This window comes from Tribolium madens, unplaced genomic scaffold, assembly GCF_015345945.1.
Source record: "Tribolium madens isolate multiple individuals breed KSU strain unplaced genomic scaffold, Tmad_KSU_1.1 Scaffold_96;HRSCAF=242;Tcas5.2_LG5, whole genome shotgun sequence".
NCBI classification, from domain to species: domain Eukaryota; kingdom Metazoa; phylum Arthropoda; class Insecta; order Coleoptera; family Tenebrionidae; genus Tribolium; species Tribolium madens.
Window position 1 is genome coordinate 11835044 of NW_025401068.1, and position 17810 is coordinate 11852853.

The window sequence follows — 17810 nt, forward strand, 5'->3', positions numbered from 1 at the left end:
GGATGTAAAAAGCCGCACATAAGTGTGCTAAGCAAACGTTTACTTTACAAACAATAATGTTTTTATAAAAAAGGAAACTTACCCTTTTTTTATTCCCTCTGGCACACTGTCCAAAGAAGATGGTGGTTCGAGTTACGTCAATTGTTGTGGCTCTGAGAACGCCAAAACTTAAATAAAAATTGTGACCATTTAAAGATAGTTCAATATTTATTTCATCATCATTTGTTGAAGTTGCCGAGGTCATTCGAAGTTTTACTGCCCAGCAGCGTAGAATAAACTGATACAAGACCACCGCCTGTTAGGGTTTTTTATTTTTTAAGTATTACATTTTGTCACTAGTGTCATATCTTTTTTCCAATTAATAATAAAAATATTATTGTGAATCGTAAAAAACAACAAAATATCTAACAATCGCCTCTAAACCTGTTAGTTGCCAACATGTCCCGCGCTTCGACCCGCTTCGACACGAAAAAAGTGGTACGTTAACCCCAACTTCCAATGAAAAAAAACTTGATGAAAAAGCTTTCAGAATTCCGAATTGGTCACTCTAACCTATGGCGCTTTGGTGACCCAAATGATAAAAGACTTGGACAACACCGACGATGTGAGTAAGCAGTTGGAGCGGTTAGGTTACAACATGGGCGTGAGACTGATTGAGGATTTCCTTGCCAAAACAGGAACCGGCCGTTGTTTGGACCTGAAAGACACGGCGGACAAGATCCAGAGCGCTTTTCGCATGTATTTGGGGGTACAACCAAATGTGGCTAATTGGAGTGCAGCTGGCGACGAATTTTCCTTCATTTTGGACACTAACCCCATGACGGATTTGGTAGAACTCCCTGATGAATTGAAGAGTTTGAAGTACTGCAACGTGATTTGTGGGGTCATCAGGGGGGCTCTGGAGATGGTCCAGTTGGATGTGCAGAGCTGGATTGTTCAAGTAAATAATTTGTTTGTTAATAACACCAATAATAATTTTTTTGCAGGACCAGTTGAAAGGGGATCAAAACACGGAAATCAGGGTTAAATTCATCAGGAGATTAGAAGACGCGATGCCGGCAGGGGAAGATTAAATTATATTGTCTCATGTTTGAATTGTACCGCGTTTTCTATAAATTTTGCTACTGCTAGGAGCACATTTTCGCTCAAGTTTCGCCCCATAAGTTGTAAACTGATCGGCATTCCGTTACTTGATAATTTGATAGGGATTGTAACTGCAGGAATTCCTGAAAAATAACAATTAATAATTATTTCGTACAAAAATATTTTAATTACCGGCCATGTTCGCCGGTTGTGTACAATAATCCTGCAAAGCACACTGTTCTCTGTTCGTTTTTTGTACAAAATCGTTGTATAAAGGAGCTGTAGTTAGTGTTGTTGGTGTTAATAACACCTGAACTTGTTCCCAAACATTGTCAAAATCTTGCAATATCAATCGTCGGACTTTCAGGGCTTGATTAAAATATTTTTCATAGTTTCTAGAGAGTAGGAAATAATTTCCGGTTAAAATTCTGTTTCTGACGACGTCGTTAAAGCCCAAACTTCGACTAGTTGCAAACAATTTTTCTGTTGATGAGTTTTCTCTAGCCCGGAAACCGAATTCAATGCCGTCGAATCTGGCCATATTGCTGGCAACTTCACATTGGTTTAGTATTGAATAGCACACAATGCTGTACTCGGTATGGAGCATTGAGACTTGCACAACACTTGCCCCATTTTCGTGCAAAAACTTCGCAATTTCGTCCCAAGTTTGCAAAATTTCGCCATTTAAATGCTCGCAATGGTATTCACGAGGAATCCCAACTTTCAAGTTTTTTATACTCAATTTGCTCGCCGGTGGTAACTTGATGCTTTTGTAAGGTTTTGTGAGGGAAGTTGAGTCTTTGGGATCAAAACCGGCGACACTGTTCAAAATTGCGACACAATCGTCTACATATCTGGTCAGAATCCCTGGCACGTCCATGGAGTTGACTAGAGGGATCAACCCATGTCTTGAGACCAGCCCATAGGTGGGTTTGAGCCCCACTAGGCCGCAATATGAGGCTGGGTTTCGTGTAGACCCGCCTGTGTCCGACCCAATAGCTGCAAAACACGTCCCTGTTGCCACTGAAACCGCACTTCCTCCACTACTGCCCCCAGAAATATGAAACTTGTCTTTTTTAAACCCCCAATGGTTTTTCGTAGGCCCGAAAATTGAGTCCACAGTCCCTGACCCCATGGCAAACTGGTCCAAGTTTGTTTTCCCAATGAGAACACAACCAGAGTTCAGTAATCTCTCATAAACAGTGGCGTTGTAAGTTGGGGTGAAATTTTTCAACATTTCGGAACCACATGTTGTTCTAATGTTACCAGTACAGAAATTGTCTTTAATAGCAATTGGTATGCCGTCTAGCTGAGACAAAGGTTTCTTCGTTTCGTAACGCGAGACAGATTCTTGCGACTGCTTTTTTGCCTCATTGTCAGTTAGGGTTATAAAAGCGTTGTATTTGTTTAGTTTTTTTGCTTTTTCTATTGAGGCTTTTATGAGGTCTGTTGCGGCTATTTTACCCTCGTTTAATAAATGAAACGCCTGGAAAATACATCTGAGTGTGAGGAATTTTCAGCGATTTTTGGTACCGTTTTTATATTAGAATTAAGGACTTTATCCATTTGGAACGCTCCAGGCGGAATTCTCTTTATCCTGGTTGCTATTTTTGAACAGTACTTCGTTATGACACTGTATTTTTATTAAATAAATAGCAATAAAAAGAGAACATGGGTACAACAAACATAACCTACAAAAACGTAAATGCATAAAGGCCGGTTTACATGAAAATGTCATGATGTAATCTCAGTTTTTATTCTAATATTAACTATCATTTATTGATCATAATACAGCTTAACAAACAGTAGATTTATTTCTAAAATCTCGTTTATTTAATTAAACAAAAATTGAAAATTTTCATTGTATGAATAATATAGTGATGTCAGCCTTGTAAAACGGCCTTAATTAAGTAAAAAGTTGACATTAATGACGTCGCGCCAAATTTAAGAAATAATTTTTTTGGCCACTGCTCAAGTGATTACTTTTTACTTATCTATAACTAATTATAATGTGGGGCCCGGTCCTGACACATATCTATTTTGATTTGGGTTAATTGTACATAATTGTTGGATACTTTTCATTTTATCTCAATTTTTCAATTATCAATTTAAATTTATGTAAAATACCAATTTCACTGATTAATAATAATTATAGTTACTATAAAAGTGTTTAACTTTGTCGTATTGTACAGAAAACTCCTAAATCATAATGATGTTTGGTTCAAGTTTTATTTTGTTGGCTTTTGTTGCAATTGTTGCAGGTAATTAATAAATATTTCAATATTTGGAAAAGTTAAGTTGTTTTTTAAGTTCTAGGGAGTGAAACTGAATTTGATTGTTCAGGAGAAGGTGAAGAGTATAGACTTTGCGGTACTGCTTGTCCAGTAACATGCACTCAACCGGAAGTAAGACCTTGCACTTTGCAATGCGTTGAAGGATGCTATTGCAAAAAAGGGCTCTTCAGAGACGAGAGAAGTGGAGGATGTGTCACGGAGGCACAATGCAATGAAATTATTGGTTGAAAAACTTAAATGTTTTATTATTCATAAATAAATAATTCATAAATACATCATAAATAACGTATACAAAAATTGGATATATTTTTTAACCGATTACTCTAAGTATCACAGTTTTCAATTACACTAAAATTGGAGAGAATTCGCATCAATTGCTGTCGGCATCGGCCGACGAGGGCCCCCCGTTGCTCTTCAAAACGCACTTCTTGTAATGAGTCCTCATGTTGCTGCTTTGCGAGAACGCCAATCCGCATTTCTGACAAGTATACGGTTTCAGTCCAGTGTGGAAATTCATGTGTGTTTTCAGGTGATGTTTCTTCGTGAAACTCTTGGAACATAAATTGCACGAGTAGGGTTTCACGCCTGAAAAAAAAAACAACGATTTATGATCACTATCGATATGTGTCCTTTTTTTCTCTTATTTTTCCAATTAAAATGTGATGCTTGAAAGACATCGCTGTCATCGAAGCATGAGTCAGGAAAATCAAGCGGATAATTACTTTTACGCCAAGGTGTGTGGCGTTTCATTACAGTTAAGCGACTGTAAATACAGACCATTGTAACAAAAAATGCGTAAAATATAATATTGGAACGTAACAAGTAAAGAGGAGGAGAATAAATGCTTTTTCATGGATACTTTGAACTCAAAAGGCAGGCGGGACTCCGTTTTATTGATATTAAATTGGAGGATGAGCGGATTAGGTGCAATTGAATTGCATATTTAATGATCATGATAATAATGCTACATTCACGATTTCAAGAAGGCATTAAAACTCGAGTGTTAGATTACAACGTTTAAAAATGATGCAAAATTTAACAAAAGAAGAGATTTCTGATACTGACAAAAATTTTCTTTTTTATGTAACAGTCGAAAATAGCGCCTTTGTATTGTATTGTTTATAGAAACGGTTTAAGTGGCTTTTTTGTGAGTGGAGTTGAATGTCCACAAGGGCGGCTCGACCGAGTCAAAGAAGAGGTCATTTGAAGCATTTTCCTCATCAATAATTACACGAATGATTTAATAATTAAATAATCTTTATTAAATAAGCAAAATAACAAAATTATTACCACTGATTATACAGATATGACAACTTTTTGTCGCCAAAATAGATAAACTGTTTTTTCACAGTACTTTTTGCCAAGAGTCACAAAAAATCATAGCAGTTGTGTTCTACGTATTTCAACAAACATATTACAACAATTAGTTTCCATATAAATGTTGTGAATTTTATGAAAAAGTGAAATATAAGATTGTTCATTTGTGAGTATCAGATTTACCCCTTCCATGCCTCCAAAACGACCGTTGAGAGGGCCGTTTTTAGGTTGGCAGTGTTGAAAGTACCAACATGGGCACCAACCAACACAAATAAAGTAACTAAGTTATTTGGCAGTTTGCATTTTGACATAACAACACATGACAAGTTTTTGAGGTTATAATGATTGATGCATATAAATAAGGTTTGCCGGGTGGAAAGTTAGTGTTATTTTGGAAGTTGGAATAAAGTGATGCAAAATGAAAACATTAATAACGTAAATTTTTGTTGTTTGCTTTACGAAAGATTATTTTCAATACGTAAAGTACATTTGAATTTGGCGGTATCCGAAGACCGTTGAGAGGGCCGGGTGGCCAAGTGGGGGTAACATCCATTTCGCGATTTTGCTGTAGCTGTCATATCTGTATAATCTGTGTTATTACTCAATATTTAACCGACGCCACTGTGGTGTAACACGAGTCGCCCATGTGCATGGATGACAGATATCAAAATCAGAATTAGCAAGATGGCCAATGTCCATTTAACCCTAAAAAGTAAAAATTCTCGTTTCTTTGCGATCCGCTTGAAGATAAAATAGTATATTTCATTAAGAATATAATGTCTCACTGCTACTCTTATGATGTAATCTACTATATAATTTATCTTTTTCTCTTATACTTTTACGTTTTGAATTTTTTCGTTTTTTAGTTTAATTAGATAAGTCCTTAAATTCTTATAGGTTTTGCTTATTTTTGTATGTACGTTCGAGTCTTTTTAGGTTTTATCTAAAATGTGCCGACATGTTATCATCAGCATTTCACGTTCTTTCGTTTACGTTTAAGTTTTCATGTTTCCCTATATACGTTATTAATTTTTTTTTATAATAATTACGTTTTTATTCTGCGTTATTACGTTAAACAATAAAGGCCAGTTCATAGTATATTTGATTACAATTTTAATTCGCGATTAATTTTAAATTTGGAAATGAAAAAAAATTCTTACGTCTACGTTCTTAAGTTCCAACGTTATTGTAAAGAAAATTAAGAAAGATTTTTTAGATTCTTCATAGGTTTGTGGTAATTTAGGTTATATTTGCATGAACTCCTTTATGCGTTACGTGATTACGCTAGGTTGAACTATACTAAATAAAAAAATAAATCGTAGTTCAGAAAGTCTGAAAAAATATCACAACTTTTTGATGGCCTTAGCAGCAATATACAGTATGTCCCCGGATTGAGTTTAAAAGAGGAAAAAAAATATCTTTGATTTTACACCAAAACTGCATAGGAAAAACATTTATTGTTTAATTTGAAACGAACAAATCTGTAATTAAAACTTCATTATTCTACTCAGTAGAAAGAAAAGTTCATTTTTTTCTTGTTTTTTGAGTTTACGCATGTTAAATAACAAAAATATTTGTGGAAAACATAATTTTACTAAATAACAACCCAAAGAGACTGCTTAAAGATAAGAAACAAAGTAATTTTTAACAAGAACTATCATTATTTAATTAATATATTAATTGTCAAAGGTCAAAGTGACATATAGTTGTCAAATAAATAAAACCACAATGTGATAGTTATTTATGTATTAAGGCACTAAGTCTTATTTTTTATTAAGTACGAATGACTAATAAGAAATGACTTTAGTGCCGAGGTGCATATTAGATTTCTTTCCGAAATTGCAAATTTGGACAAAATTTGTTCAAACTTTCATAAACCGAAAAATAACTAGCGACCATAGAAAATCACGAAACAGAAAAATAAAGAAAAATATACAGAAAACTGGTGTAATAAACTACTTTAGTGCCGGTTTTAGACTTTTTTATGTCAAATTTTCAATCCTATAAAAAAAAATTCTTTTAAAACCGAAAAATTTTCAAAATAATAACAGTTCTCGGAAGTTAGAAACTGCACTAGGACGAGTACTTATTTGTTCTTCGACTTTTTTGACAAAAATTAAAGAGCTCGTGTCACTACATTAACGTGTGATTTTAACAAAACTGTAAAATTCTTGGTAAACAAGTAATTAGAGAATTTTATGAGTTCTAGACTTGCTAAAATGTCATAAAACAGCACCTTTTACTTAATGATTCCGTTTCAGAAAAAGCAAAACTTTTACGCATCTTTTTAATAATGAATGTGTGAGAATAAGTGATTTCATACATACCTGTATGTAGCCTGGCATGTAAGCTCATATTAGATCGATCTGCGAAAGTTTTTCCACATTCCGGACAAGAATACGGTCTTTCTCCCGTATGAACACGTTGGTGTTGCTTCAACAACATTTTTCTCGAGAAGCTTTTACCACATGTGGGGCATTCGTGTGGCTTTATTCCTACAAAAAAGAGCACCGGTTTTGTTAAGGGGATTTCGACCAAAAGATAACTGTAAATTCTGGGACTGTGGGTGATGTGAAGCAAAAGCAAAACCGAAAAATAATTTTGAACGGCAGTCAGCACTTGGGATGGAAAAAAATCCAGATAGCACGAATTAAAATAAAATGTTTATAATAATAAGTAATAACAATAACCTATTGTTTCACATTTAAAAAGAATGTAGGTACTCTTATTACTTATTACATACAACGTGAAACATTTTAATAATAATTCGTACCGCACTTATAACGTAATTAGAACATACATATAACAAATACATCGAAATCTTTAATTCTAGAAATTCAGTGTTTAAATTAAGAACTTGCTTTTGAATAATTAACTTTGTTCAACTGAGTTGGATAACTGATGGTAAAAATAAATGCAAAAGAATTTATTTCTGTTCAATTTTTTTTTTCATTTTTTCTTAGTTCTTTTTTGTTTTTTCTTTTTGTTTTTGAGAGACTGGCAATGATTTCTTAATTCACTTTTATTATTAACTTTCGAATTTATTTTTATTTAAATTTTATATTGTTTATAATAATTATTTTTATTTTTATGTTATAATTGTTTTTTTTTCTATCAATTTTCTTTTGAGATTAAGTTGAATAGCTTCAAGCTAGACTTCGCCTCCGCATCTTTGTATTACTTTTAATTTATTAATAAAGACCTTTATTATTATTATTATTATTAATAATATTAACAATAAAATGAACATCTTTGTATAAAAAAATTATTCATCCTTCAAAATTCTTTCGTATATCATGCCAAAAGATAAAATAAAAACTTTTTTTTACCAATAAATAATTGTCTTTGTTATAGTAGGTAGTGCTGATACCCCTTTATTATACACATTTGTGGAATACTATAGGAATTACCCACAGAATCGTGCATAAGTTTTTACATTTTTCTTAATTATAAAAACAAGGATACAACAAATTACTGGTTTATATTTTCTTTACAAGTACCTAACTGATTAAAACAACTAAAATCGTGCATGTTTGACCAGAACTCGCGCCCCAGAGAAAAATTTCAAGTAAGATAAGATACCAGAAAGAAACACGGAAAAAATGTTTAAAAAATTCTATCTGACAAGAAATTTTGACATTTATTTTTTGACATTTGACATTTTTTTGTCTATTTAATGGTACTGATGATCTTGTATATGTTTTTTTTACAATTATTTAGTAAAAGTACAAAAATTTTGCCAATAAAAGCCACAAATAACATTGAACAGAGTTGCAATTTATAATAAAGCTTCCCTGGGTCTTGTTATAATAGCCTGCAGCAAAAAAACTTGAAAAATTATTTTTCCAACAGAAATAAATAGAGTTAAAGTGCAAAATTTAAACTCTCATAACTTTGAAATTTTTATAGATATTTTTTTAAAATATTTTTTCCATGTTCCTGGTATCTTACTTTATACGGCATTTTTTTCTGGGGCGCGAGTTCTGGCGCACCTGTATCGTGAAAAAAATAAAAGTTATTACACATAAAAATTACAAAATTATGTTTTTTAAGTGGTAATTAAAAAATGAAATTAAAAAGAAAGAAATAAATTACTTAAACACATTTTCATTATAATGAAAATTCAAAAGTCTATTAAAAAAACAAAAATTGACAATTTGTCTCTTTTATCTCATGTAGAAAAATATACTCTTTCACATAGTGAAAACAGAAATTAATTAATTGATGCGTTTTTGAGTTATTTGAGGGCAGATTTAACATTGATTTTCCCTATATCTCCAAACAGTCGAGTTCCCCTTAATATTTAAAAAGGAGAGTCACAAACAACAATGAAATTACTAGTTACAAATAACAATAAGGAATTTAGATTTATGATGAGCTTTCCGCACACCTGCGGTCACGTTTACCGGGAATGCGGACTTTCTATGCTGAAGAAAAATATTCATTTTAGCGTTCAATCTTTAAATTAATTGCTAAACACCGCAAGACTTGCCGACAGACTTATTTGTTTATCAATTATAATATCTTCATGTATGGAAGCATTGTTTAGACTGAAGCTGTAAAATACGATGTGCAAAGTTGTAATTTTCATTCTACGTAATTGCTATTCCTTTATTTTGTCTAGATGACGCTTTGACGTGACTTATTTATACCTGCTGGATAATTACAGAGAAACTCGAGTGTCTTAAATTTGTTGTTAATACAGAGTGCGCCAGAACTCGCGCCCCAAAGAAAAATGCCATATAAGGCAAGATACCAGGAACATGGAAAAAATGTTAAAAAAATTTTATCTATAAAAATTTCGAAGTTATGAGGGTTTAAATATTGCACTTTGACTCTATTTATTTCTGTTGGAAAAATAATTTTCAAGTTTTTTTGTTATAGGCTATTAAAAGAGGACACAAGGAAGCTGTATCCTAAATTGGAACTCTGTTCAATATTATTTGTGGCTTTCATTAGCAAAATTTTTGTCCCTTTACTAAATAATTATAAAAAAACATATACAAGATCATACAGGGTTATTCATAAATATGAAGCAATATTTGAACCTCAAAAATGACCTATAAAATGATGTTAATTTAAATAATAACTCGTGTCCTATCTCTACTGATAAGAATTTTACAGCCCTCGGAATGTGGGTATGGAAATTTGATTTTTTTGTAATAACTTTGGAACTATTTGACCAAATATTATAAAATTTGGAACATTTCCATGTGACAACATACCCTTTAAACTGGTAATCACGAAAACCGGATACATCCATTCAATTTCCGGTTTCAGCAGTTGCAGTTCACATTTTCTGTGTTTTTTCATTTTTTTGCTCTCTTAACACCAATTTTTTATTGCCCAAATCGATAGAGTAATGAATTTCGATTAATAAACGCATTTAATACCCCTAAAATGGACCGTTTCAAAGATATTTTAATTTAAACTGAGGACTACACAACGCTGAAATCAAAAAATAGGGATTTTGAATAAATGGTATCCACGGCAACCAATGACCATGGTCACATAAATCCCTGCCAGGCATCTGTTAACTTTGACAATAAATTTTTGTGAATTTTTTTGAATTAAATGCTACGAGATCCATTTGGATTTATTCTAAGTTATGTTTGGAATCTGAGGTAAACTCTTTTATTAAATATTTTCGATTAATTGTCTAATAATCGTCCAATGTCAAAGTTGACAGATGCCTGACAGCGATTAGTGAGACCATGGTCACTTGTTACCGTGGATATCATCCATTCAAAATCCCTACTTTTTGGTTTCAGCGTTGTGCAGTCCTCAGTTTAAATTAAAATATCTTTGAAACGGTCCATTTTAGGGATATTAAATGCGTTTATTAATCGAAATTCATTACTCTATCGATTTGGGCAATAAAAAATTGGTGTTAAGAGAGCAAAAAAAAATGGAAAAACCCAGAAAATGTGACCTGCAACTGCTGGAACCGGAAATTGAGTGGATGTATCCGGTTTTCGTGATTACCAGTTTAAAGGGTATGTTGTCACAGGGAAATGTTCTAAATTTTATAATATTTGGTCAAATAGTTCCAAAGTTATTACAAAAAAATCAAATTTCCATACCCACTTTCCGAGGGCTGTAAAATTCTTATAGGACACGAGTTATTATTTCAATTAACATCATTTTATAGGTCATTTTTGAGGTTCAAATATTGCTTTATATTTATGAATAACCCTGTATTCAGTATCATTAAATAGACATAAAAAAAATGTCAAATGTCAAAAAATAAATGTCAAATTTTTTTGACAGATAGATTTTTTTAAACAGCGAGTTCTGGCGCATCCTGTATACACAAAGCAAAAAATTACCTGTGTGAATTCGTAGATGCATGTTGTAAGCCACTCTTTGATTGAACCTTTTTGGACAGTGTGGACAAGCATATTCTTTCCGGTCACGGTGTATCTTCATATGACTGCTTAAATATCCTCGATCATTGAAGTTTTTACCACATTCGGGACATTTGGCTGCAAACTCTTTCGTTCCTTCATGTACAGATCTGCAAAATCGAGTTTTTGATGAAAAAATCCCACTTTAAAGTACCGTGCCATCAAAAAAAAAAAAAAATAGAGTAGGCGACGATTAATGCTCTACAGTTGGCAACACGTTGGCTGGGAATCTGGGCTGGAAATTTTAACACGAAAATGACCGTTCACCGTTTTCGTCTTGTACAGCAATAAACAATTTCTGCTCTAAAGTGAACATTATTTCACTTAAAAAATGAATAAAAAGCACAATTGTCAAAGTTTTCGCTGACATTTGATGTCAAAAATCAGGATTGCCATCTGAAGAACTTTAATCACCGCCTGCTCTAATTTATTTATTTTTTTGATCGCACGGTATTTATTTCTGTAGTAATAAAGCATAAATATGACTTTTAAAACGGCTATAAAAACATATAATGGTTATTAAAATACTCATTTTGCCTTTCTATGTCTGGTAATTTTAGTTAAAACACTTATTTTAACCTTCTGAGTGCTGAACTAGACACTCCAGTTTATAATACAAGTTTTTTGCAATGAGTCTAAAGAAATGACTAAAACTGCTACTAAAGCACTGAAACGGCCACTAAAAAACTCATTTTTGATTATACAGGGTGCGCTAGAACTCGCGCCCCAGAGAAAAACGCCATATAAGGTAAGATGGAAAAAAATGTTAAAAAAATTGTATCTATAAAAATTTCGAAGTTATGAGGGTTTAAATTTTGCACTTTGATTCTATTTATTTCTGTTGGAAAAATAATTTTCCAAGTTTTTTTGCTATAGGCTATTAAAAGAGGAAACAAGAAAGCTATATCCTAAGTTGTAACTCTGTTTAATGTTATTTGTGGCTTTTATTGGCAAAATTTTTCTACCTTTACTAAATAATTGTAACAAACATATACAAGATCATCAGTATCATTAAATAGACATAAAAAAATGTCAAATGTCAAAAATATTTGACAGATTTTTTTTAAACATTTTTTCCAAGTTCGTGGTATCTTACCTTATTTAAATTTTTTCTCTGGGGCGTGAGTTCTGGCACCTTTCAGCCATGGAGTAAAAAGTTTATTTTTACGCCTAAGCGATTTTACTTTTACCATGATATTATTGACATTTACATGTTGTTTCTTTCGCTGCTTCAGCAATTTCAGGAGAGGTACATTATAGATCATTAGCGTTTGACATTTTTCATTACTAACTGCACTAGTTAAATTAATAAACACATTCGAAAATTTTAATCCTCATCAGCTGAATTATTTGCTTCCCTACGTTTCTCAAAATAAACGTTTAGTTTTGCCACATAAACTCACTTTTACTTTTATATTTAACTTTATTTCTGGAATAATAATACCATGAAATGAAAAATTATCTTGGTCAGGGGTGGTCATGGATTTTAAAATAATTGTGTCGACGCTGTCAGTGATCCAACATTGACACAATTATTTCAAAAGGATGATATAAGAAACGACAAACGTTTTCCATTCCATGACCATTTTCCATTCTCACGGTACAAATAAAAGCATAAATCGGATTCTTGAAACGGTTATTAAAACACTCGTTTGGGTGCTCTAATAGTTATTAAAACACTCATCTCCAGTAATTTTTATTAAAAAAAATGAATTGAGTGTTGAAATAATGGATTTAAATCACTCATTTTAAAATACAACTTTTACTTTTCTCTTTATAGTCAAAGCTACAATTGTCATTAAACTACTGTTTTGGGTACCGAAATAACTATCCCAAAACTCATTTCTGTTTATAATTTTTTTTGACAAAAGAAATTTTTGACTATATCTTTGCAATATCATAAATCTAAATCTTAAAACACTTCACTCATTTGGGTGCTGTAAGTAATAGTTATTATCAAAACACGCATTTCACATTTTAAAACTACAGTTTAAATATTTTTTAACTTTGTATGTTTTTTTATTAAAAAATTAAAGTTGTGTGCAAAATAATGGACTTTAAATCACTTATTTTATAATGCAACTTTTACTTTTCTGTTCACAGTCCTAACTAAAACTGTCATTAAAGAACTATTTGTTGCTATTAAAACACAATTTTTTATTTACAATTTCTTTGACAAAAAAAACAAATTTTATTTTATCTCTGCTATCTCTGCAATAATAATTTAAAATGATAAATCTAAATCTTAAAACACTTACTTTAATAGACATTAAAGCACTCATTTTTGTTTCAATTTATTGTAATAATATTAAATCTTTTTGGGTCTAGGCACGGAAATGATCATTTTGGCGACAAAACATTTTTTGACTTTATTATTAAAACACCGAATTTGCTATTAAAAACTGCGGGAATTTGATATTTTTTTGTTTTTCTTTGCTAAATTATGAAAATAAACAAACAAAGTGGCGTTACTTACCGATGGTACTTGTAATTCCGCAACTGACTAAAAGTCTTCTTGCAGTCTTCACACTTGAAAGGTTTTTGTTTTTCATGACATGTATTTTTCTCCTCTGTTTCTTCTTCTTTCCTAGTGCAAAGTGTTCTATTTTTCGTGTTAACACACTTGTCATTTTCAACCGCTAACGAATCATTTAATTGAGGTATGAGTTTTTGCTCAAAGACTAATTGATTTAATGAGGTAGATAAGTCCAATTCTGTGGAAGAATTTGAGTTTGATGATAATGCATTGTTGGTGTTGTTTTTCTTGTGTTGCGAATTGTTGTTATTTGGATCGCTTTCTTCTACTCTATTACGTTTTTGATGAACACTCTGCAAATAAATCAAAGAAAATAATGATACCAGGATCTCGGCTTTGGAACTTGGAATAAATTTATGTCTCTACTCTGCCCACACACGAGAGGGACGAGTCACGAGCTAAGTTTTTCACCAAATCGAAACATAGTTCGAGAAAACTCTTGTAATAAAGTTTAAAACATTATTAATATTAATAGGTTAGTTCGAGTTAATAACACGAACAACTCGCTTTTTTTGTAATTACCAGTTTATATCTGCACACGGCGATTCTTGGTAATTACAGCTTTATCTATACTTTGATGAGATGCACTTGCAACGAAACTAAAAACCAGAAAAACGAAATAAAATCAATGGAACTATCTCACAAATAATCAAATCATCATTATTACATCACAATTGTCAACGGTACTAAAATAGAGGTAATAACAAGTAATTTCAGTGTGTGAAATACCGAAAAAAGCAAATATTGACTTTGTTTAATCTTCCTAAGTCTTGTCTATTATTATCGTTGCCGGTATTTTTAATTGAAAAGTGACCGGCAGGACTTAACAGTTCTTCAAAACATTATTAATTTGGGCTGTTACCGCAACATAATGACTCGGCAATATTTCACCGAAATTAAGTCTATTAATTAGAAAAAAAGAATTACTTGTTTTCTTTCTCTAGAGCAGAATTCTTTAGCATAATTCATTAGATTATTTCCAAATCAATCAATTACTTCATTAAATCGGTCACTACGGTTTTACAGTTAGCTTTTTTACTGATTAGTATTTTTTGGGTTAATGAATATTTTACTTGAGAAACACAAGAAAAATATTTCTCTTATACAGGCTGTTCCGGCTATACCAGCATTAGAAATATTGGGAGTTCTAACAATGATATTTGTCTAAAAAAAAATTATAGTCATAATCGGTTGGGTTCTGCTCAATGAAAATATTTTCAAAATGGCGGTATTTCTTGATGATATCAACTTCGTTATTTTAAATAGAAAGCTATGTTTTTTATTGCGTTTTTGGATTACTCAAGTGATTTTTAGAGAGTTTTTATTAGCCTTTCCTATACTCAAGTTTAACCGTTTTCGAAACACAGGGTGCCTATTTTATCTGTTCTCCCTAAAATTTCATAAATAAACAACTAATAATACAATAATTTGTTAATTTCTTGCCGTTATTATACATTTGTATTTGAATTTAATTTTTTTTGAAATTTTTGATATCCAAGCACCGACTATGATTATCTGAAATGTATAATATGTTGCCTATTTTTGCTCCAACGAATAAAATGGGCACCCTGTATTTAGACCTTTTTCAATTTTTTTGGATTTGAATCTTTCTATTCAAAAATCGATAACTGTACCATTTTTTATTATGTTGAAACCGTATTTGGGTGTATGAGAGAGAAAGGTTAGATTTTTCCTTTGGTGTATTCATAACTGGAAAAATAATTAACAAACCGCCAAAATGTAAGGTTTAGGAAACTTCAAATTCACTTAACTCAATTTTTCTAAATGAAACATCCCAATTTTATCTTCACTAAATGTAGAAGAATTAGTTCTTCTTCGATCTGCATTAACATTCCCTATACATATGTTTGATGGTTTTCAAGTTATAGTAACACAAAATAAAAATTTGAAATTATGAGAAATTCATTAGCCATAGATACTTTAATAGAAATAAGAAAAAAGTAGAATATCAAAGTTATTCAAATTTATATTAAATAAATTTAATTTGTATTTACGAAAAGAATAACACAATTGTGAAAAAAAACTTGGCGTTTTTTCAGTGAGAAATATTTCTCGAAAACTACCATAATGAATTCGTTCCATTGTAAAAAAAGTCAAAATAACTTGGAAATCATTAAATTTAGGTACAGGGAATGTTGATACAGATCGATGCAGAATTAAATTCTCTTTCATGTAGTGAAGAAAAAATTGGGGAGTTTTATTTGAAAAAATTCAGTTACGGGTATTTGAAGTTTCCTAAACGTAACCTTAAACTTTGGAGGTTTATTGTTACTTATTTTTCCTATTATAAATACATGAAAGAAAAGATCTCACCTTTCTCTTTCTTATGCCCAAATACGGTTTTAAAATAATTAAAAATGGTAGAGTTATCGATTTTTGAAGAGGAAGATGCAAATTAAAAAAATTTCAAAAAAGTCTAAATATTTCAAAAACGGTTACCTAAATTTAGGTATAGGGAAGTCTGATAAAAACTTTTTCAAAATTACTTGAGTAATCAAAAAACGCAATAAAAAATATAACTTTCTATTGAAAATAACAAATTTGATACTCATTTTCGGTGTAACCGGAAGTGCTGTCATCTTGAAAATATTTATTGAACAGGATCTACGGAACAGCCTGTATGGTTCTTCTCTTAGTTTTTTAATAATGGTCAGTTGGTTTTTTTATCTTATTGGTGAAAAAATTAATATTCCACAAAACTTTTTTTTCTTCTTTAAAATTCTTTCATATGGGGCTCTTGACTCACTCACTATATTTCAGGTCGGATAGTGTGCAGGAAACTGTATTTTAGATTAAATTAAATTAAATTAATCAAATTTAAATTAAAAACAACAATGACACATGAAAAAATGCAATAATTTCACTTTACTACTTTTAAATATTTTACGACCGTTTGTTACCGATTTTTCATTGTTTTGGTTGACAAAATAAGAAATCAGCAACTAAATTGGAACATTTTTATTTTTTTATTTACTCGTTTCAGAAACACATCACTCACAAATAATGAACAACTTTTCTTTACTTGGATAATAAACATGTTGGCATTATGAATTGTTTCGGGAAATGAGCAATAATTAAGTCGTTGTGTTGATGAAGGAATCGATTTTGAAGATCACTCACTACCTATCATGTTGAATCGATAAGTTGTAAGTGGTTAAAAAGAGAAATTTCTGCTTTAATCAAATGCACATTCTTGCGGACATATATGTGTGTAATAATCCTACTTTTTCCGAATGCTTGAGTAGTAAATCAAACAGATCTACTGAAAAAAAGAGACAGGGAGCAATTTTTTTCCATAAATTACTATAAAGCGTTTACTAGTATTATTAAATTCGATGAGTAACCAAATATTTATTTCAGTTAGTAGCTTTAGATATAACGGTGAGATCGTAAAACGGATGTCTGTAGTCCAATATTAGCAATGTTTCGCTGAACTTTAATTGGTATTACTAGTACTAAGGATCGGAATGTCTACACTTTCTAATAAAATTTTGATGTGCTTTTTATTTTATTTTGTTTTATTTTTTTATTGAACATTGAGTTAAAATTTCTTCCATTGATGTTGATTAATGATTTCTTCAGTGTGACACAAGTTTCGAAGCGCAACATGATCACGCAATAACGCAGCGAGCAAAATATAATCAGTGTGTAAATGAATAATAGTTATTATTATTGCTTTCGTTAACCACAGAAAGTTGACCGAGTTGTTTAGCGTAAAAAAATATGCGTGAAAATTATGTGAATATTAATTTCAACTAATTTTTACAACAAACAGCTACAATGCTTGCAGATTTATAACATAAAAGCAGCAAATTATTTGTAATTATACATATGTTTAATATTTTGTTCTGGCAATAAACAGCAATTTTTGTTGAAGTGGAATTTTTTGCTCAATTTTGTATTACTTTATGCGATTTTTTTCGCTTAAATTTTTGTTTCAACAAACACTTTTGTTTAATCTTAGTACGACTTTTTGCTCAATTGTATCTTGTATCGACAAAAAATTTACGGTTTTGTTTACAATGCAATTTTCGTAATCATAAGCTGATTTTTGCTTATTTTTTTGTTTCCAACAAAATTTTTAGTGGAGCTAGTTTTTTTTTAAAAACTCTTCGAACAGGTCGATTTTATTTTTTTATATGATATATTTTG

The 17810-nt window shown here is 31.2% G+C and overlaps 4 protein-coding genes across 4 annotated transcripts in view; 2 read left to right on the forward strand and 2 right to left on the reverse strand.

Moving 5' to 3' along the window:
- Positions 1-308: 308 nt before the first annotated feature.
- On the forward strand, positions 309-1373 carry LOC123012994 (trafficking protein particle complex subunit 3). The gene is made up of 3 exons (XM_044411267.1): positions 309-477; positions 530-940; positions 987-1373. Exons 1-3 carry the CDS (start codon positions 439-441, stop codon positions 1071-1073), a joined length of 537 nt encoding a protein of 178 aa, XP_044267202.1. The 5' UTR covers positions 309-438; the 3' UTR covers positions 1074-1373.
- Positions 1056-2779, reverse strand: LOC123012992 (glutamyl-tRNA(Gln) amidotransferase subunit A, mitochondrial). Its single transcript, XM_044411264.1, has 3 exons — positions 2617-2779; positions 1276-2569; positions 1056-1226 (listed from the first exon to the last, which is right to left on the reverse strand). Exons 1-3 carry the CDS (start codon positions 2647-2649, stop codon positions 1075-1077), a joined length of 1479 nt encoding a protein of 492 aa, XP_044267199.1. The 5' UTR covers positions 2650-2779; the 3' UTR covers positions 1056-1074.
- A 412-nt stretch (positions 2780-3191) lies between these two features.
- LOC123012995 (chymotrypsin-elastase inhibitor ixodidin-like) lies at positions 3192-3655 on the forward strand. Its single transcript, XM_044411268.1, has 2 exons — positions 3192-3344; positions 3394-3655. Exons 1-2 carry the CDS (start codon positions 3293-3295, stop codon positions 3603-3605), a joined length of 264 nt encoding a protein of 87 aa, XP_044267203.1. The 5' UTR covers positions 3192-3292; the 3' UTR covers positions 3606-3655.
- The window catches only part of LOC123012993 (zinc finger protein 660-like), a 42549-nt gene continuing 28340 nt past the window's right edge, over positions 3602-17810 (reverse strand). The window contains exons 4-7 of the mRNA XM_044411266.1: positions 13578-13930; positions 11024-11211; positions 7022-7189; positions 3602-3962 (exon numbers count right to left, since the gene is read on the reverse strand). Of these exons, the coding sequence (XP_044267201.1) occupies positions 3748-3962; positions 7022-7189; positions 11024-11211; positions 13578-13930 (924 nt within the window). The 3' untranslated portion in view covers positions 3602-3747. The remainder of the gene's footprint in view (positions 3963-7021; positions 7190-11023; positions 11212-13577; positions 13931-17810) is intronic.